This window comes from Syzygium oleosum, unplaced genomic scaffold (assembly GCF_021117445.2).
Source record: "Syzygium oleosum isolate NSW1041296 unplaced genomic scaffold, Sole_v2.1 Sole_v2.02, whole genome shotgun sequence".
Classification (NCBI taxonomy): Eukaryota; Viridiplantae; Streptophyta; class Magnoliopsida; order Myrtales; family Myrtaceae; genus Syzygium; species Syzygium oleosum.
The window spans coordinates 3,985,417-4,006,949 of NW_026607486.1; the positions used below are offsets into that span (position 1 = coordinate 3,985,417).

The 21,533-nt window shown below is 39.3% G+C and overlaps 2 protein-coding genes across 3 annotated transcripts; both read left to right on the plus strand.

Moving 5' to 3' along the window:
• The first annotated feature begins 17,025 nt into the window (after window positions 1-17,025).
• On the plus strand, window positions 17,026-18,733 carry LOC115669267 (uncharacterized). 2 transcript variants are annotated; one of them, XM_056305398.1, is made up of 3 exons: window positions 17,026-17,162; window positions 17,607-17,935; window positions 18,035-18,733. In XM_056305398.1, exons 2-3 carry the CDS (start codon window positions 17,612-17,614, stop codon window positions 18,614-18,616), a joined length of 906 nt encoding a protein of 301 aa, XP_056161373.1. In that variant the 5' UTR covers window positions 17,026-17,162; window positions 17,607-17,611; the 3' UTR covers window positions 18,617-18,733. The 2 variants fall into 2 exon arrangements, with proteins under 2 accessions (XP_056161373.1, XP_056161381.1); XM_056305406.1 differs by having other exon boundaries at window positions 17,048-17,162; window positions 17,602-17,935.
• Window positions 18,734-18,881: 148 nt separating this feature from the next.
• LOC115667555 (uncharacterized) lies at window positions 18,882-20,549 on the plus strand. Its single transcript, XM_056303745.1, has 4 exons — window positions 18,882-19,411; window positions 19,493-19,724; window positions 19,810-19,873; window positions 20,336-20,549. The coding sequence occupies exons 1-4, from the start codon at window positions 18,890-18,892 to the stop codon at window positions 20,547-20,549; spliced, it is 1,032 nt and encodes a 343-aa protein (XP_056159720.1). The 5' UTR covers window positions 18,882-18,889.
• Window positions 20,550-21,533: the final 984 nt, after the last annotated feature.

The following is a 21,533-nucleotide window of genomic DNA, read 5'->3' on the forward strand; positions in this document are numbered from 1 at the left end:
ACCGGCCCGGAACCGGACGGTTCCGGTTCACACTTGGCCACGAACCGGAACCGGTCGGTTCCGAACCGTGGCCACCTCTAGGTCAGGGCCACTTTCACGAGTCAAAGGCCTAACTTAACTAATTAATAGGCTTGAAATTTATTTTATGGACCTCTAAGTAGAAGGGTCTCGGCACTTGTACCGCCAGCTTATAAAGAAAAGTAGTGAAACATGATATTTTATCTAACTGAACGTTTCTAAATAAAGTGCAGTTGTTTATTTGGATAAAATTGATTGCATGAGAAACCGAACAAGTCAAGAACACATATTGGATATTATAGATTAAACATAGTGAGAAGCACAAGAGATCATGTTGCCTCTCGAATTATTCGTGATACAAAGCTTCTCAAGAGCGGTTCATATGACCATGATAGATTATTGATATTATTTTCACCATACTCAGATGCATATTTGTATATAGCACAAGTCTCACCTAATGAACGTGCGCAGCTTAATGTTTGTTGAATTTATAATTCTCACACTTGATTCTACAGTCTTGGAGTTGAATTTGACCGCCGGTGCTTTGGTAACAATTATCATGCAACAAATCCGCGGCGCGACTCATGCACTTGTTACAATCCTCAGTGAGTGAGTATTCCATTGCATGCTCCGTGGCCATAGCCAATTGGAACCGAAAAATTCACTATACTGTCCATAATAATTGAAGCCGGAATTCGATGTATTCTCGACTATATCTTGAACGAGATTGTCGACCGCCTCATCGTACCCAAGGGACGTATCCTTGTCTCCATTGCAGATTTTGTATACCAATGTCTCATCTGGATCACCTTTATAATGTTGCATGACCAAAGGAGCGCAATTAGTGCAGTTGCAATTTTGTGGAGCGAAGCCATGCGTCTCTTACCTCCTTTTCTTGTGACTACTCATCCTGGGCAAAAGGACACTATAAGTGCCATAATTTGTGTACGGCGCTTACTTTAATGCCAAAAGTTTTCGCCGGCTCACTTAAGTGCCAAATCGGAGGAAAAACGATCACTTAAGTGTGAAAAGTTTTTTTTGGATCACTTCAGTGCCAAAATTTTTGAAAAATGATCACTTAAGTACTAAATTTTTTGAAAAACGATCAATTAAGTGCTAAATTTTTTGAAAAACGATTACTTAAGTGCCAATCTCCGACAAGCCACGTCAGCTTCAGAAATTAATAAAAAAAAAATGCCACGTCGGATTTCCTGCGAAAAATTGTGTACGGCACCGGAGTTAGCACTTAAGTGATCGTTTTTCAAAAATTTTAGCACTTAAGTGATCGTTTTTCAAAAATTTTAGCACTAAAGTGATAAAAAAAAACTTATGGCACCAAAGTGAGCGCCGTAAACAAGTTATGGCACTTGTAGTGTTTTTTTGCCACTCATCCTGTATTAGTCTTTATATAAAGTCTATTTCCAAGAAAAGTTATGCTTCTCATAAGTTTCTTCTCTGGAATTATCGACACTCAAGAATGTGAAAGACAGTGAAGTTCTTGCTCTAGCAGTAGTTTCGCATCTTTGTCTCATCAAAATTAGGAAGTCTGTCGTTGTCTTGTTTACCTATGAGTACATTTTATGCCGTCCCTCTGATCAAATTTTGTTTGGAATCGTTGGACCTTTTTCCTAATCAACCTCGTCCAAAGATATACCGGTGTACTGTTGAAGCTTAATTAGATTCGACAGTCATTGGGTAATTAGATATAATCAGCATTCTCCTCCATGTTGGGCGAGTATATTTGCACGAGATGTATCATTTAGAGATAGCAATTTTCAGCAAAGTAATAACCTCTTCTGACTTCTCCTCTTTTGGAAAAAAATCAAAGCTAGAGAAAATTACCAAAAAAAGTCATGAACCTATGACCCTTGTGTGAATTCAGTCATAGTGTAACATCCGGAAATTTTGTAATAATATGTATGTGACGTTGGAAGTTTTCCATGTTCGAAAATGATACTTAGATAATAAAGCTAAGTATTATTTAAGTTAGTATTCATGCGGACGTGTAGAAATCGTTGTTGGACCATATATTGCGAGGCGCGAATTCGAGAACGTAATCGTTCCGAGCTCGACATGTTTAAAATTTTAAATGTTGTTGCGTACGTTAATAGTAGTGCGGTGTTAATTAATTTACCGTTGTCTTGATAATTAGTAGGTAATATTATTGGTTAATTTTTGGTTAAGTTGTGTTAACCATTTTATTAATTTCTAATTGGTGTTAAAACGGGGGGAGATATTCTCACCAAAATATCTCTTCAGACTCTCCTCTCATGTGGCTTATGAGGAGTAAGCCTTGGCCGCATGCCACTTGTCCTCTTAAGCCAAGCTTCTTGTTCTAGTTTGATACCTAGCCTTAAGCAATCATTTTACTTGGCCATCACTCCTTCCAATTAAGCCCTTGATTTCTTACATCTGGCCATGATGGAAATAGAAAGTGCCACCTGTGAGTGCAATGTATTTATCTACCTCAACGTCTACTCCTCTAGCTCATTTTCATCTTAGTAAATACTGAAGGAAATTTTCACCCAAACCATAATTCCCTTCTTCACTTTCTACTTTCACCATTGCCGATCCAAAATCTACAGGAGAGCTTTAATTTTTGGTGTTCAGATTTTTGCACAATGTAAGTGAAGACTCTAGATTTAAGCTACGTAAATCTACTTAACACTTTTTAACTTGATTGCTTGAGAAATGCTATTCTGATGTGTGATAATAGTGAAGATATGGTGATGGTTGGATCTGCTTTGTTGGTTCTGTACGTGTTCAACTGGATGTGTTTTGTTTCCTTAAAGTGTGTTGAAAATCGGCAAGTGCAATGATTAAATCTGAACATGTAAATATCATATTTGAGGTGATTGTGGAAATTGACTTGTTGGTTTTATGTATGTTTAAAATAGTAGAAAATCGTTTTACTCAAAATAGAATATATTAGGTGAGTGTAAATGATGATTCTGTTTACTTTTGAGATGAACAGATTTTAACCTCAAATTCTGATTCTATTTACTTTTGAGCTGAACAGATTTTAGCCTCAAATTTTAGTTCTGGTTACTTTTAAAACTGAACAGACTTTACTGTCAAAATCTAGATAAGTATATTTTTGAGAACGAAGAGATTTTCCATCAAAATCTGGACATGTCTATTTTTAAAACTAACCAGAACCTTACTTTCAAGGTCTGGACGTATGTATTATGAACCTGAGTAGACTTTATTTATAAAGTCTAGACATATGTATTTTGAACCCAAGTAGACTTTATTTCCAAAGTCTGGACACATGTATTTTGAACCCGAGTAGACTTTATTTCTAAAGTCTGGACATATGTATTTTGAATTTTGAACCCGAGTAGACTTTATTTTCAAAGTCTAGACATATGTATTTTGAATCCGAGTAGACTTTATTTCTAAAGTCTGGACATATATATTTTGATCCTAAGTAGATTTTATTTCTAAAGTCTGGACATATGTATTTTGAACCTAAGTAGACTTTATTTTCAAAGTCTGGATATATGTATTTGAACGCGAATAGACTTTATTTTCAAAGTCTGGACATATGTATTTTGAACCCGAGTAGACTTTATATTCAAAGTCTGGACATATGTATTTTGAACCCGAGTTGACTTATTTTCAAAGTTGGATATATGTATTTTGAACCCGAGTAGACTTTACTTTCAAAGTCTGGATGAATGTATTTTGAACTCGAGTAGATTTTACTTTCAAAGTATAGATAAATGTATTCTCTAAACCGAGGAAGTTTTATCACAAAAATATGGATATGTGTACTTTTTGAGCTTAAGTAGATTTTAGCCTTTTGAGTCTGAACCGTATTGCTTCATATTTATTTGCTTGAATGATGCATTTTATTGCTTTAAATGACATATGATATAAATAAGGTGAGTATATGCATGCAAATACTTAGTTGTCATGGCTTGCATGAGAATAATATAAATTCCGTCACTCACAATTTAACAGTGGCGATGCCCTGTGTGTCGGGATGCCTCAGGAGTGTTCGGGATGGGGGGAACGACACTAGAAGTTTCAAAAGTTGTGTACGGCGCTCACTTTGGTGCCAAAAGTTTCATCTGGATCATTTAAGTGCCAAAATTTTTGAAAAACGATCACTTAAGTGCCAACTCCGGTCAGTTTGGCCGGAAATTTGACGTGGCATTTTTTTATTAATTTCTGAAGCCGATGTGGCTCGCCGGAGATACAGTCAGCACGTACAGTCAGCATTTTTTATTTTAAATAATTTTTTTTTCTTTTTTCCTTTTTTTTCTTTTCTTTCTTTTTTCCTTCTTTTCTTTTTTTCTTTTCTTTCTTCTCCCTTTGGTCACCGCCCGGGGGAAGGCGACGCCCGGCGGGGCCACCGTGGCCTGGGCGATGGCCGGCCTCGCCGGATCTAGCGAGGGGAGCCCTCGCCGGGGCTCGCTCTCGCCCATGCGAGGCAAGGCCGACCTCGCCGGGGCTTGCCCGTCGTCGCCCAGGCGAGGGTTGGCCAGGCCTCGCCTATGGCGGGGGGCAGCGGCCTCGTCCGGGCGAGGCCAGGCGGCCGATGGCCGGCCTCCGGTCACCGGCGGTGACCAAAGGGAGAAGAAAGAAAAGAAAAAAAGATAAGAAGAAAAAACATAAAAAAAATTCATAAAAGTATTTAAAAAATCGAAATATATACGTGGAAATGCCACGTAGACTAATTTTTTTAAAAAAAAAATCCAACTAAAATTAAAAATTTAATTATAAATGCCACGTATTAATTTGGCCGGAATCTCTCGCCGTTGGCACCAAAGTGATCATTTTTCCTCCGATTTGGCACTTAAGTGATCTAAATGGAACTTTTGGCACCAAAGTGAGCTCCGTACATAACTTTTGGCACTTCTGCTGTTCTTCCCCCATTCGGGATGCCTCGAAGTTGGAATACCCGTTGGTCGGAATGCCCCGGGAGTGTTCGAGAGGCAGAAGTAATGAACCTAACGCATGAGCATGAATATTTTACATCATATGCTTGCGTCTGAGTAAAAGTATTGTGAAATGTTGAATTGCTCAGATTTTGTGGCATATCCAAATGGAAAAGGTATAGCATTCATTCAAATTCTATGCACACTGTTTGTTATGCATGTATATTGTTTGTACCAGGTGAAGTAGTAAGCTAATTTTCCTAACTTAAAACTAGAGATTTCATTTACTGGACCTCGGCTCGTTCCTTTATTTTCAGACATGTAGGATGGATGGTCCACAGCCTCTACGTTTTGGAGTTCCCATATATCATGAAGTTGTTTATGAAAAAGTGCTTGTGCCTGAATCTGAAGTAGTATATACTAAATGTAGCTCTATTGTCTGGGTTGACGTGGGTTCGGCAGAATGGGTTCATTATCTTTTTGTTGCATGGTACTTTAACCTTGATGGCGAGTTAGTTTACCCGTTGAGGGGCTTCGACTTAGATGATGGTGGTTAGGTGAAGTTACCGATTCATGACATCACCAGACTTTTATTCAGACACATTTTTGGAGTATAGTCTAGTATGGAGATAGGCAACCTCGACTTACCCAGACTTTTATTTTTTGTACTTATATGATGTTTTGTTTGGGCTTGTAAATCTGACAAGTGTTGCTAATAAGAAGCAAAAATATTTTGACTAAACTTGTATGATATTCATGTTTAAAACTTGTTCGGACTTTGACTTCCGCTGGCCAAATTATTAATAAAGATTAGTAATAACAAAAGACTCGTATCGCGCGTGACGTTCTGGAGTGTCACACAAAGACCTTTCAATTTGGTCAATTCGGTCATAAACATTTTGACAAATTGTCAATTTAGTCATTCCGACTAATTTTGGCAAGAAATGTTGACATGGACAACGGCCGGGACTAGCCATCACTGACGTAAATAATTTTTACAATTTTTTATTTTATTTTTCTTTTCCTCCTTCCTTCGCCAAGCCCTAGTGATAGCCTACAACCGACCACGGGCGAGGGCCGGCAAGGCTCTCTTGTCTTTTATTAAATTTCTCTGCATTTAGATAAACGACACATTTAGGTCTAGGCATTATGCATTCGAGTCAAATAAAGCTTGTTTTCATGGGTTCAGCTATGAGTTTCATCTAAATTAGCCGATGTGTAGCCTGACTTGCGGGATGAGCTAGAATTCACAACTCCAAGATTGTGAGTGTGAGCTTAACTCCAAGATAAGTGGGCTTGGACATGACTCAAAGATTGCGCGATATAGCTTTAACTCCAAGATAGCCTGAGGTGATCTTGACTCCAAGATGTTGGAGTTGGATATTCTTTGGACAAAGTGGATCATATTCCAAGAATTGTGCAAGGCCTAGCCACAATTCAAGATTGGATGAGGATGGCCAGCCAACAAAGGGGACAAGGATTGACCAAGAATTCAAGATTGTTTAATAAAGATCACTATCCGGTCAATAAATATTGAGATGGGCGTTGAAAGACCATTTCTCGACATCTCGCCTGAGAGCTTTCCTCTCCCTTTCCTGGGAGCTTTCTCTCCCTATCCTCAATCTAGGAGTTTCTTTTCTTTTTCTATCGTCTCGGCGTGCCGCGGATGCTCCTCCTTTGACGAGTGAGATCCCCACGTTTTAGAAGTTTTCCCTGCTCATCCTACAGGAAATCCAAACCCTCTCCTTTGAAGACCAGCTACCCGGATCCATAGCCAGATCCCCACCACGAATTCCTCCATCTCTAACCATGATATCTCTCCATCCATAACCGATTTGAGCCCTCCACCTACTATATACATATCTGGAATCTCACATTTGGTTGTGTATACCTACTACAACGCCGTCTAATTTGAGTCCCGGTACACCAACTCGAAGGTGCCGGAAATACTCCTTCAATTGTGACTCGTTTGGTGACTGGTAGAGTAGGTGATCCAATGGTTATCTACCCGCCTCACTGAACAGTGCACGACCCGCAAGCACCAAGTTAGGTGAAAGAAGGTGCACACAAAGTGTTTGATAAAATGTCTAGTAGAAAGCTGATTTCTTAAATTAGCAGATGGCTTTCTTTTCATTCTTGAAGTGCCGCTGGAAGCTGTAGTTTTTGTTGAACGTGTTAGATGGTCGAGGAGTGACCCTTGCTATGTTCAGCAGAATTCTAGAGGCGAGCCAAGCTATGTGCCCATTGTAGACATGAATATTATAGCCTGGAATTGTCGAGGCATTGCGGGAAACTCGACAATGAGAGAGTTGAAGGCCACATGCCGATCTTGTGACCCTGATATCGTGTTTCTATTGGAGACAAAATGTGATGCCAGCCGGATAGAAACTATTACAAGAAGGATTGGATTTACTCGGTCCTTCTCTATTCTCGCGGAAAATAATGCGGGAGGTCTAGCAATCATATGGAAAGATCCTATACCTTTATCCTTTTCCTTTGCAGACAAAAACCAAATTCATACAGAGATTTCTAACAAAGAAAATCCCGAACAATTGTGGTGGCTTTCGTTGGTGTATGCACCTCCTTATTGTGGGCTTAAACGAGTGTTTTGGGAAGACTTCACAAGCCGAGTTCAAAACTTAGGAGAAGACTGGGTTGGAATTGGAGACTTCAATGAGACTATTTATGGCTATGAGGCGTCCAATAGAAGGGGTCCAGGCCCATCTCGTCACTTTCTGGTGGATTTTATGGACACATTGGGTTGTGTTGATCTTGGGTTCAAAGGCAAACCTTACACTTGGACAAATGGCAGAGAGGGCTTTGCAAGCGTTCGGAAAAGACTTAATCGAGCAGTTTGTTCGACATCATGGTGTGAGAAATTCCCTCAAGCAGGGATTGTCCACTTGCCGGTGGCAAACTCAGATCATTCTCCTATTTTGCTGAATTCAACTTCTATTGAGGATAACTCGAAACGTCTTTTTAAATTTGAAGCCGCATGGCTACGGGATTCAACTTGTGTTAATGAAGTGGAAAAGGCTTGGAACAATAATGTGGTTGGCAATTCATTAACCACATGGCATAGGAAGCTGAAATCGACAGAAATAGCTCTCAAAAGGTGGAATAAGGAACATTTTGGTATTTGCCAACAACACCTCAAGGAATTGACGGTAGCACTTGATTCCACTCAAAGGGATGACCCTTCAGAAGAGCATAGCAGGAGGGAAAAAGAAATCAAGGTGGCTATTAACGACCAATGGGAGAGATTGGAGATAATATAGAAGCAAAAATCGAGACAATCATGGCTGCAGGAGGGTGATCGGAATACCAAATTCTTCCATCTTTCTACAACTATCAGAAGGCGCAAAAATTACATCCTAGCAATTCAAGATGATGGAGGCCAATGGCTTATGAGTATAGATGAGATTAAAAACTTCTTTTTATCCAAGTATACAGAGCTTTTCTCTTTTCTCGGGACTATCACTAGATCCACACCCTCTCATTAGGGAACTCTTCCCTAAGGTAGTTTCTGACGAAGAAAACTTGGATCTTTTGGCAATTCCAACTAATGATGAAATATATAGCGTCTTGAAAGAGATGGCCCCTCTTAAATCACCAGGCCTAGACGAATTCCATGCTATTTTCTACACGAAATGCTGGGAAGTGGTGGAGGCCCAGATTGTCCAATTTGTGCAGCACATCTTTAACACAGGTCAGTTGCCTCATCTTCTCAATCATACTTTTATAGTACTCATCCCAAAAACTCATAATCCACGCACCTTTAACCAATTTTAGCCCATAAGTCTATGCAACGTGAGCTATAAACTTATCTCTAAGTTGTTGGCAAATAGACTGAAAGGGTACCTCAGTCGTATTATCTCACCTCAGTAATCAACTTTTGTTCCGGGTAGAAGCATACAAGAGAATTCTGTAATTGCACAGGAAATCTTACACTCCATGAGGAAGAAAAGAAAGGGGAGTCCATTCATGGGAGTCAAGGTTGATATGTCAAAAGCTTATGATAGAGTTGATTGGAATATACTTGATGCAATATTCTGTAGATTGGGGTTTTCGTCTCACTTTTGCAGGCTCATAAAAATATGTGTATCGTCAGTTCATTATTCTCTTCTCATCAACGGTAGACTTGCGGGAAGTTTTAAACCTCAGAAGGGACTCCGACAAGGAAAAAGCAAGACAAAATATCAATTCCTTGAATAAAAGGTTGATAACAAACTTAGCTCCTGGAAAAGAAAGACACTATCTTGGGCGGGTAGAGCAACATATATCCAATCGGTTGTTCAAAGCACACCGATTTATGCTATGCAATCTAGTCGTTTGCCTCGGAGCACTGGTGACAGACTTGATGCCTCTATAAGAAAATTCTGTTGGGGTGTGCCAACCGAGAAAAACAGATATTTTACACCTAAATGTTGGAATTCTCTGTGTAGAAACAAGAAGAGTGGAGGAATGGGTTTTCAGCAGAATAGGGACTTCAACAATGCTTTGCTTTTGAAGCTCGGTTGGGGAATGATCCAAGATAGAGGCAAGTTATGGGTTCGAGTCCTTGAAGGGAAATATCTACAGACCTCAAATTTCTGAAATCACAAGGTCAAGGCATCAACCTCTCCTTTGTGGAAGGCAATCATAGATACCAGAGAAGTACTCAAACTGGGAACTCTATATCAAATAGGGGATGCAAAGTCGATCGAGGTCGGAAATCACCCCTGCATTCCTAATGTCTCAACTCATCTACCTTCTTTTATTGATCCAGACCCTGTTTTGAAGCATAGAAAGATAGAAAGCTTCTTTATCCCAGGGACAAAAACTTGGGATGTATTAAGTCTAAATCAAATATTTTGCCCAACCTCAGTCCAAGCCATCCTTTAGATCCATGTGCCAAACTCCATTGGGGTAGACAAACTGATTTGGCATCCAACTATCGATGGAATATTTTCCGTTAAATCTGCTTACAAACTCATAAAGTCGCAAAATGAAAACGGTAACAACCGCGGGATTTGGAACAAAATCTGGAAAGCTAGAGCTCATGAGCGACACAAAATGATGTTGTGGAGGATAGTGACTAACGTTTTACCTTGTCGAGCTAACTTGTTTCAATTGATCCATATCCCAGACCCCTCTTGCCCGTTGTGTAGAGCTTCGGAGGAAAATTCAGTACATTTGTTCACAAGATGTCCTCTAGCCCAAATTTTGTGGAGACAAAGCCCATGGGGTATTATCTCATTTGCTTGGAACTTCAGGTCTCCGGAAGAGATGGTGAATCACTTTCTTGATCTAGGAAAAATAGCATAGAGAACGGGAGTGGATTGCAAGCTCTTCACCCTTTATGCAGCAATTCTTTGCACTAGAATGTGGCGTTGTAGGAATGCAAAGCTACATGATCAGACTATTCTAGTTCCTTCCAGGCAATTCAGATGGCCATACAAGATTTCTTGGAATATTCAAATATGTTCAAGAGGGAGAACAAAGTTAAGTTAAGCAAGGAACCAGGTTTTATTGGGGTAAGGTCAAACTCTTGGATTCCTCCATCAAACCAAGAGTTGAAATTTAATGTAGGTAGTGCGTGGAAAGATAACAGAGGCGCCATAGGTATTATTGCACGATCGTATAAAGGCTCAGTTGTCCAAGCATGGACAAGACGAGGAAGATGGAACTCGCCAGTGGAAGTGGAAGCTGCAGCTCTTCTTCTCACATGCAAAGCTGCTCAGTCCCTTAGCATCCACAAAACGGTTTTTTAAAGTGATTGTAAGGTGTTAATCGATGCTGTTCAACAAAAAGGCATTTGTCCTTGGTATATTCATCCTTTCGTCTCGGACTCTCGCGTACTACTTAGCAACAATCCAGAATGGAGTTTGAAGTGGATCAGTAGATCTAGTAATGTTGTTGCTCATGAGCTTGCAAAATGGGCTTTTTATCAGTTAGGAACTGTATCATCTTTCTTTTTTAATGATCTCTCATCTAGAGTTAAAAACTTAGTATTAGCGGAATCTTCTTTAATTTATCATGTTGATGTAGGCTCTAGTTTTTCTGTGTAATATTTGATCTTCTCTGATGCAATGGAAGGTTTGTTTTAGCAACAACAAAAAAAAGATTGAGATGGGCGTTCGAATTCAAGGATCAGAGCTGGTCGAATTGGCTAAGTGTGGGAAAGAGATCGGTTTGTAGTAAAGCTCAATACATACATTTGAAGCCAAGTGTAATGCTCGACCAAGATAGGAAGCAAAGGATAAAGATCACGGTTTAGTGAATGTCGAGAGCAATCTGGCCGTGAGAAATAAAATGGTAGAATTATCAAAAAAATTATAAACCTATTACAATTGTGTCAATTTATTCTTAATTTTTTTTATTTATCAATTGAGTTATGAACCTTTTTTCATTTGTTGCAATTCAATCCATCCGGTCAATTTTCGCCGGAAATCACTGACATGAACGCTAGTCGTCCTACATGTCACGGCCGGCGCTAACGTGACTCCTTTCGTTTTGCTGCCACGGCGATGGCCGGCGACCGGCCACAGGCGGGGTGGGCGAGGTAACAGAGAAGTAACGGAGACAGAGATAAGAGGGAGTTTCAAAAATTGTTCAATGAACACTTGTCGCACTCTGAATAAAGTGACTCATTGCTGACGTGACAAGTCCGACGCATTTTCTTGTACGGGGCAAGACAAAGGATCTAAAAAGTAGAGCCCATTCGAGAGATGCGTGCCTATCATCAAGTTGTTTGGTGGGCCGAGACTACTCAATATTTTCTCAGGAAGGTCCTCCATGCACATTGATGGAGACACGTGGCTTTTTGTACGGCCAATCTTGAAACACGTGCTTGGTCTTGCAGCCATTTATCCGTTGGAAAAAAAAACAGCTATGCGTCTGTGTTAGAGATGTTAGGCGATAATTAGTGTTGGTTTTTCTTGGTTCAACTTTGTGTAATTAGGTCTAAAATTAAGGTTCTCTTATTAATCTAGAAATGCTTAATGCGCAAGTAACTATCGACATACCGGGACGAAAATCTTTACTCAAACAAATAGTTCTGAGTAATATCATCGTTTCCAAACTACAATGAAATATATTTTAAAATCATATATTTACTCGTTGTATATGAAAAAAATAGATATTCATGATCACGAAATTGTAGGGATAAAAAGAAAGGGAAAATTATCTGTACAAGTAAGCAAGCCATGCATTTTGAGATTCTTAGTTGTTTGATAACCCATGCAAATTCCATGCGGTGTTATAACCATCGCTACTTTAGTATAAGTGGAAAATAATCTCTCTCTTATAGTTTGATTAGGGTTTGTCGTCAAATTAGGTGACACACGATATCCTTTGACCTAACTATGTATAGCAATTCAATTAAAATTAGATGAGGGGATCTTTTTTTTTGGGATAAGTGCACTACAAGTCCTAAAACTTGTCACAAAAGTGCGTTTGAGTCCTAAAACTTGCAAAAAGTTCATTTGAGTCCTAAAACTTGTCAAAATGGTTCATTTGAGTCCTAAAGTTAACACCGTTAGATTTACTAACGGAAAATGCTGACGTGGCGCTGACGTGTCATTTTTAATTATTTTTCTTGAGACACGTGGCGCCACATCAGCAAAAATAAAAATAAAAATTGAAAAAATTGAAAAAAAAAAAAAAAAAGGACCGGCGGTGGCCAAGCCCGGCGGCCACTGCCGGTGGCCGCCGCCACAGCCACCGGGAAGGACCGGCGAGGGTCGCCTGGGCCTTCCCGAAGCCCGGCGACCCTCGCCGGCCCCGGGCGAGGGCCGGCGACCCTCGCTCGAGATCCGGGCGAGGTCGCGCCCTCCCCTAGATCGAGGGTCGCCGGCCCTCGCCGGGACTCGCCGGGGCCGACGAGGGTCGCCGGGCCTTCCGGAAGCCCGGCGACCTCCGCCGGCCCGGGCGAGTCCCCGGCGAGGGCCGGCGACCCTCCCAGTCTGGGGTCGCCGGGCTTCGGGAAGGCCCAGGCGACCCTCGCCGGTCCTTCCCGGCCGCCGGACTTCGGCCACCGGCGGTGGCCGCTGGGCTTGGCCATCGCCGGTTTTTTTTTTTTTTTTTCCTTTTTTTGGTTTTTTTTTCAATTTTTATTTTTATTTTTGCTGACGTGGCGCCACGTGTCTCAAGAAAAATAATTAAAAATGACACGTCAGCGCCACGTCAGCATTTTCTGTTAGTAAATCTAACGGTGTTAACTTTAGGACTCAAATGAACCATTTTAACAAGTTTTAGGACTCAAATGAACTTTTTGCAAGTTTTAGGACTTAAACGCACTTTTGTGACAAGTTTTAGGACTTGTAGTGCACTTATCCCTTTTTTTTTTATTGATATGCACATAGAACAAAAAGTATAAAAAGTCTTTTGTGAATGACCTAACTTTGATCGATGGGAAACTCAATCATAGTTTGGCCTACAAAAAAATCGGCGATGAAAGCTTACAAAAAGATACCGAATGAATGTATCAAAGATAAGAAATTGCCCGGACAAAATAGCCATTGCCGGATCACATGCAATGGCGCCGGAGCTAGTAACTTATACAATGTTATAAATTTACATGGAAATGCACAAGACTGATTCATTGTAAAGAATACGCATGGACTGGACTGACTTCAATGTTGTAGTTCGAGAGCTGTCAAGAATTTCATGATGATCTTACATTTTCAAGAGTCGTAATCATGATACGATGATGTTTCGAGGGGGAGAAAAAAAGGGAAAGGGAAAGAGAGTGTTGTCATTTCTCCTACTTTCTTTCCTTTGGCGCTGATATGGTATTATTATTTTTGGTCAAAGTAATATAGTAATATTATTTTTTGGTCAAAGTGATATAGTATTATTAATATCACACCCCGAAACCTACCAGGACGAAAGATAACATGGCCGTCCTTCCACCCGAAGGACGCAACCTGAAACCACAACCAAAGAACAAACTCTCAAAAGATCCCTGTTGATATCGCTCTCACTCCAATGTCTACTAACCAAAGAACCTAAAAGATTAGAAAAAGAAAGAGTGAGCAACTACAACTCAGTAAGTAGTGCATATTTCTTCTAAGTAGATCGAGCAGTCACTATGCACATACATATAACAATACCGGAAGCTCAAACTTCAATCCAAAGATATAATATAATATATATATATATATATATCAAATCAAATACGAGTTGTTTCATTTCAACAAGACTTTATACAATTAAAAAAATACTCATTTAAATCAATAATATCAAAGCAAAAATCAATGGTCATTCCATTGGCCAAACTTGTCGAAAAACACACGCCAATGGTCCATTTCATTGGCCAATCTCATCGAAAACACATGCCAATGATCCATTCTATTAGCTAATCTCATCGAAAAACACACGTCAATGGTCTATTCCATTAGCCAATCTCATCGAAAAACACACGCCAATGGTTCATTCCATTAACCAATCTCATGCTCAGAAATATAACTATGATCACAGAAAACGCCCCATGAAAAGGGAACCAAGATTCCACCTTTGGCAAGGTCTCCATCTACTATAAGCTGGTGGCTCAGCCCACAAGGATATTTTAGACTAGTATGCGCATCCACAAACCCTCATTGGGTTCACAGAGACACTGAGCATTAAACATTTGTCCTCAACAATATCCTCCACAATGCTAAATCCATAAATCATTTCATAACCATTTCATAAATCACAATATGGTTCCAAAACCATTTCATAATCCATTTCATAAACATAATTCACAAATCAATATGTATAACCTTTAATAACATCTTCCATAAAACGTTTCTCAAATAATCTTAAACCTCGTTCCATAACCCAATTCGCAACATAATACAAATATATCCGTTAACAATATTTTTCTTAAAACCATTATCAAATTTCTCAAATCGTTCTCAAATATCAAAAGGTAGTAATTACCTGATCTAGGATTTTATGCAACAAACATGTTTTAGTAACTCATACGATACTCAAATCCTTATCACTTTCAAAACATGATTTTAGAAACTCAAAAAAGGGATAGCACCGCTCACCTGGAAATGCCTACAATCAAATAACAAAGATTACTCGAACCGTCGAACTCGCAATCCTATCAAATAAGCGAGAAACAACGTTAAAATCGAGTAAAGAGCTACCTCAACTGCAACTCAGCTAAACTAGGCTTAGACGCTAACATAATGACAAAAAGGCGCCCACAAATCGCTCACCCAAAGTGATTACTTAAAGCCATCCGCAATGCGGAGCTCGAACGCGAAACTTGGTTGCGCCATAACTTTCTCCACTAAACTCCGTTCCAAGCGAGCTTATAGTCAAAAGAAAGCCCATTCAGAGCACTACAAGAACCCAACTTGGCTGATCCATAAGCGGGCCAAAGGCAATGAAAATCGGCATGGAAAGCTGCTGTCGTGCACTATTCACCCATTGCAGCCAACTTCAAAAATTTGTTTCGAGTAAACCGCAAGTCCAAATCGAGTTCCATAAAATCACACGGCTCCATGACACCCTAAATTATCAATTCTATATATATACGCAGCTCAACGACTCAAAAATCGGACTTCGCGGCTTGATTTTCACCAAACTCCAAAATTTGAACCCTAACCTGAAAAATACTCCAATTAGACGAACGAGAAGCGCGAGTGTTTATCGAGCGTTGCGTTACGAAGTCAAATCGGCTTGGCGAGACCTCCGTGGCGCAAAACCATCTTCTTTTTTCTCCTTTTTTTTCTTCTTCCTCTTTTCGCCCCTTTATTTTCTTCTTTTCTTCTCTTTCCCCGGGAGCTCTCGGGGCGCATTTGGTAACACTTCTATTTCTCTCTTTTTCTGTTTTTCTGTTCCCTGGAACAAAAAAAGAATAGAAACTTGTTTGGTAACGCATTTTAATTTTCTATTCCCAGAAATAAAAAAATGGCCAAGAAATAGATTTGCAGCAGAAATAAGAAGTAGAAAATATCTACTTCTTTGTTCTCAGAAGTAGAAATAGAAATAGAAAGGTAAAAAGGGTTATGTAAACCCTAAAATTTTTATTTCTTACCTCTTCTTCCTTTCGAGCAGCGGCTTCTTCGGCTCCTCCGTCATCCGTCGTCTGCAGAGGCCACCACCCCCGTCACTCGCGGTAGAGGTGCAATTCCGACCTTCCTTCTTGCTCCTCGAGGGCCGGCGCGACGTTCGTTCCCGGTTCGAGGGTCTTGAGCTCCCGATTACGCGCATTACGGTTCCATCCCCGCCTCGATTGGCCAACGACGGACGTCCGTCGATCGGATTTAGCCCCCGCGGTTTCTGATGTCTGGCGATTTTTGGCGATTCGTCTTTGCAGGTAGCACGACGCCGGGACTTACGACGCGAGGACGAAGACCGCCGGTCCGAACGGCTCGATTCGGAACAAGGAAGAGTACTCCCACGGTGCCAATGCTGGCTTGAAGATCGCTCTTGATTTCTGTGGTGAGCGCTCCCTGCTCTTTCTGAGCTACCTGCCTTGAGGTTTCTCTGCCTTCGCGGTGTTGATTCCTTTGGCAGAGCGGTGTCTACGCCTCTTTGAAGGAAGACTTCCAGATGCTAATCAAGGTATTCTGTTGTGTTAACTTTCCCTTTGTTGTCTGGCCTCCCTTCATTTCCCTCCATCCCTCCCTCCAAATATTATGGGCCACTGTGCTTCTTATTGCTCCAGGCAAAACGTTAAATAGCTATTTATTGTTTTCCTTAAGGTTGCTGCCTGTTAATCTTGAAATGTATGTCCATCTCATCTGAATGTCAATTAGTAAGTTTCCAGGGGAAAGATTTGAATGAGATAAGAAGCACAGTATATATGCTTCTCTTGTTGAGCATTTTCTTGTGGGTGGGTTTGGGATGTGATTATGTTGTTGTTGGTGATCTTTCATTTTGATTAACTAAAACTGAAAAAAAAAAAAAAGAATGATATTTCTTGTGTATGGACGCTACATTATTCCTTGTCTCTATTGCACTTGGTTTGTTGATTGGATTCTCCCTGTGAAGCATGATATTTCTTGTGTCTATTAGTCTTTTCTTGTGTGGTTTTTGGAGGAAAATAGAACAAAGAGGAAGGGTTATAGAGGACAAATTTGTTTGTGATGCTTGTTCTGTTCAACTCCTCAGATCAACTTTGCATTGATTAAATTGGTACTTGCTGCCTGTTGAGCTCAGGCACCTGCAGCTAAAGAAGTTTGTGGCAAAAGTAGCTGATAAGAAGGGGAAAACAGTTGAAGTGGAGAAGCAAGAGCAACTAGATCCTCTTGCTGGAAAACTACAGCAACAGAGGTAACTTTTGTGCTTCTTTATATGTCCTTTAGCCGGATAATCATCTGGAAAATGAGGTCTTATGGAATGACATGCTTCATCCTGAAAAATTTCTTACAAGGATTATATACTAATTTGCAGAAGTGATTACAATATCTGTTTATTAGGTTCAAATGTGGAAATTCTTAATGTCACTCGTCTTTCTGCCTTGTTGAATTGGTTCTTTCATGACACTAGATGGAAAATGTTGGTTGAGTATCCATGTGGCACTTACATTTTCTGGCTGCCAATAATAGAAATCCTATTTGATGAAATTCACTTCCATTTTAATTCCTTTCTAGGGGCAACTGTGGTGGTCAATGTTGGGTGGTTACAATGTTATGGTTTAATGTAGTATTGCGTGTAATTCCTATATGACTATGGTATGATTTAATGCATGGCTCATATGATGCTCAACTAGTGAAGGTTAAATGGCATCACAGAAAGAGGTATTCAATGCAAAGTGGACCGAGCCTTTAACCGATCTGTTTATAAGTTTGTTGGTAGAAGAGGTCAAAAAGGGAAATCGCACCTCTTCTACTTACAACAAAGCAGGGTGGAATAACATACGGGTCGCATTCAATAATCAGACAGGGCTCCAATATAACCCACTACAGTTGAAGAACAAGGTGAACAAGCTGAAAAAACAGTATGGTAGTTTTAAGAAGCTTCTTTCACAATCCGGATTTGGCTGGGATAATGTGAATAAAACAGTTGTTGTGGATGATCCAAGCATATGGGAACCTCACATCAAGGTATCATTTAACTTTTTGTGTTTTTAAGATCATTGTAGATGTAAGTTTTAAGATGTTTGATTATATTGCTAACGTATGTCATCATTGTGAGAATTGCAGGATAATAGTGAGTGGGCAAAATTCAAGAAGGATGGGTTTCCTCAGTATCCCAACCTGTGTATTGTATTTGGTGATACATATGCTACTGGGGAGCATGCAATAGGAAATGCTGAAGACTTGATGTTGTCAGATGATGACGAGGGACTATTCAATGGTGGTGGTTATGCAAACAGTAATCCAGAAGACATCAGTGAACACCACCTTGATGAGGGAGTATTTACATCTGACAAGACAACTACTCCACTTCATGACAAGCACAAATTGGATAGGACTCCAAATACAAAGAGGAGAAGAGCGAGTAATGCATTCAATGTTGCCAGCACCTGCAAAGCCATACAGGATATGATCAAAGCTAGGGCTAGTCAATCTATGACTGGCTCTGTCACTTCACAGGTCACATCACCACCTGTAGACCCCTACTCTGTATCTGCTGTGATTGATGTCCTCGTTAGCATGCCTAACTTGGACCAAAATCTTTACACCAAAGCAGTGGAACGAGCATGCGCTAGTGCTAGATGGTGTGAGGCTTTCATCAAAACCCCAACTAAATGGAGAAATGCACTTCTCCAAGCTCTTAACTAGATGTTGGGAATTGTATCGTGGATTGCGTAGGATTTTCATGACTTTGTGTTTCATTTTACTCTATGACTTATGGTATTGTTTGTTATTTGGTTTTTAAACATATTCATGTTGAGACTATTGTATTTGTGCGGTGGCATGGGTGTGATGGATTGCGTGGGATATTTATATTTGGTTTGCTTTCACTCTATGACTTATGTTATTTAGTTGTTGTTGGTTATTTTTTCTGGATATCCATATTGATGTGCTATTATTTGTTTAAATGGCATAGGTACTATGAAAGGGGGAACAAATAGTGTGTCTAATGGGGAGGTAGCACCGGTTGAACAATACTTGGATGAGTTTGATATTGATCTAATAATAGGATGGTTGTGCACTTTTTCAATGGACACGTTCGTGCATTTGAGAGAACCTATTAGGGACAGCAAATTATCAGGACCCGAATGGGTAAGAGAGATTGTTTATGGACATTCAGATAGAATATATGAAGCATTTAGAATGGAGAGACATGTTTTTCTAAACCTATGTGATTTAATGAGGGCAAGAGGCTGGTTGAAAGATAGTCAGTATGTTAGGACAGATGAACAAGTTGGGATTTTCTTGTCTTTGGTTGGTCACAAGAACTCCATCAGAGATTTATGTGAGAGATTCCAACATTCGGAAGAAACAATCAGCAAGTATTTTACCATAGTGTTGAAAGCCGTTATGAAACTGGCAAAAGAGGTTATCAAGCCACCTTCTTTTGATATTGTCCCAGAAGAGATTCTTATGGATCCTAACCATAAACTCTACTTCAAGGTATGATTTAATGTTGATTTTACTCTATTAAATACATGTGTCGATAATCTTATATGACATTAGACTTTTATAAAATCACAGGGCTGCGTAGGTGCTATTGATGGCACCCACGTTAATGCTTCTGTGCCTGTGTCGAAGCAAATCCCATTTAGAGGCAGGAAAGGGACTACCACCCAGAATGTTTTGTGTGTTTGTTCATTTGATATGAAATTTACTTTCGTATATGCTGGGTGGGAAGGATTTGCCAACGATTGTCGGGTGCTCTCGACAGCACTCGAGACTCCTCAACTGCAATTTCCTCGACCACCACCCGGTATTTACTTTGTATATAATGATTAATTTTCTGTATGATTATATTGCGTTGATGTCATAACAAATTTATATATACCTTGTTATAGGAAAATACTACGTGGTAGATTCTGGTTATGCAGCACTTGAAGGATTTTTAACTCCGTTTAAAAGGTGAACGGTATCATCTAAATGATTATAGGGGTAGGGAGAGACGGCCCAGAACAGCAAGAGAATTGTTCAACCATAGGCATTCTTCATTAAGGAATGTCATTGAGAGGTCATTTGGGGCATTAAAGAATCGCTTCTTCATTTTGAGACACATACCTCCATTTACAATTCGCAAGCAAGCATGTATTGTAATTGCATGTTGTGCTATCCATAATTACATTCGTGATCAAGATAGGATGGACAAAAATTTTTCCCTATATGGAGACCTGGACTACCCATTTGGACCTACACAAGTGGAGGATGCAGATGAGTGGCATGAGGAGGCAGTTGAGATGAACATGCTTAGGAAAAATATTGCAAATCAAATGGCAAGGAATAACAATATGCCTAAGATTCCATGACTTTATGTTTCTGACTTTTGTTATGTTGTTCATAAATATTTGGCAACATTTTGTTAATTAGCAGGTATTATTATCGTTGTATTTTTGAAATCCAAAGCCTGTGCAGCGTTTCAAACAGAGGTTTGGCAAGCTTTGAATATTTGGCAAAGCATGAGTTGATGGGATATTTTAGTACTAGGAGTACAGAGAATCTCATTGGAGTGTTGGCATTCAACTACATTTTTCTTGCTGCAAATGAAGACTACTCCTCCACCTACATGTTCAACTTTATTGGATGAAAACAAGATGTAAATATTTATATATATAAGTCACAATCAAATTTAAATTGATTTTGTAAACTTAATCATTATAAGAAAATGAAGGATTCATGTCTATATAAATCAATTTTCAAAGGTACTGTGACTATTTAAGTGATTAATAAAGCGAATGGATCATATTCAAGCGCCCACTAAAATCGGCATCATCCACGTATTATTGTAATGTCGTATATGGAGTTTCGAATGTTCTTTATATATATATAGTGGCAAAGAATTCTATGCATCATAGGAAAGAGTTCATAAAGAGAAAGAAATGTATAATCTTCTTAAGTGACAAAAATTAGTGACGTCAGCTATTGTAAATTATAGCACTGTCAATGTTGACCTAGAGAGTTCTTCACATTCGTAGAATGAGTTCTTGTTTTGTTTATTTATTGGTAATAAAAACAACTAAAACATGGTTAAGATGTAAGTATTCTTTTTTATCTTTTGGTAATTTAATATGAGAATAAATAGTATTTATAATAGCGGTTGTGAAGAAACTTTTGAAATAGATAAATATGGTATTCAGAATAATTGGTTGATTACGATAATTAATTTTATATATATATATATATATATATATATATATATATATATATATATAATGTAGTGTGAGTTAAAAAGGATTAAACAAACCAATAAACAATGCTTCTTGATTTTTTTCATTTATAACTTGTACTTACACTTAAATAAAAGATATAAACTTGAATGAAAAAAATTGGAAATAGAAATTTTTTTGATTGTACCAAACGCATTTCTATTCTTTTTCTATTTCGGAATAGAAATTTTGTAGCTACCAAACACATTTTTACAGAAATAGAAATTTTGTGCTATTACAAACGCCTTATTTTGTTCAGAAACTCTTCCAAAAAATAGAAATAAAAAAATTTATTTCTGAAAAGAAATTGTTCTCAGAAATAGAAGTGTTAGCATACGCACCCTCGATATCTCCATAAAATGACC

Coding starts and splice junctions, on each gene's coding strand:
- LOC115669267 (XM_056305398.1), top strand. CDS start 17,612: ATGGCATCACAGAAAGAGGTATTCAATGCAAAGTGGACCGAGCCTTTA. Junction 17,936..18,034: donor TATGGGAACCTCACATCAAG/GTATCATTTAAC, acceptor TGAGAATTGCAG/GATAATAGTGAGTGGGCAAA.
- LOC115667555 (XM_056303745.1), top strand. CDS start 18,890: ATGAAAGGGGGAACAAATAGTGTGTCTAATGGGGAGGTAGCACCGGTT. Junction 19,725..19,809: donor ATTTCCTCGACCACCACCCG/GTATTTACTTTG, acceptor ACCTTGTTATAG/GAAAATACTACGTGGTAGAT. Junction 19,874..20,335: donor TTTTTAACTCCGTTTAAAAG/GTGAACGGTATC, acceptor GTTAATTAGCAG/GTATTATTATCGTTGTATTT.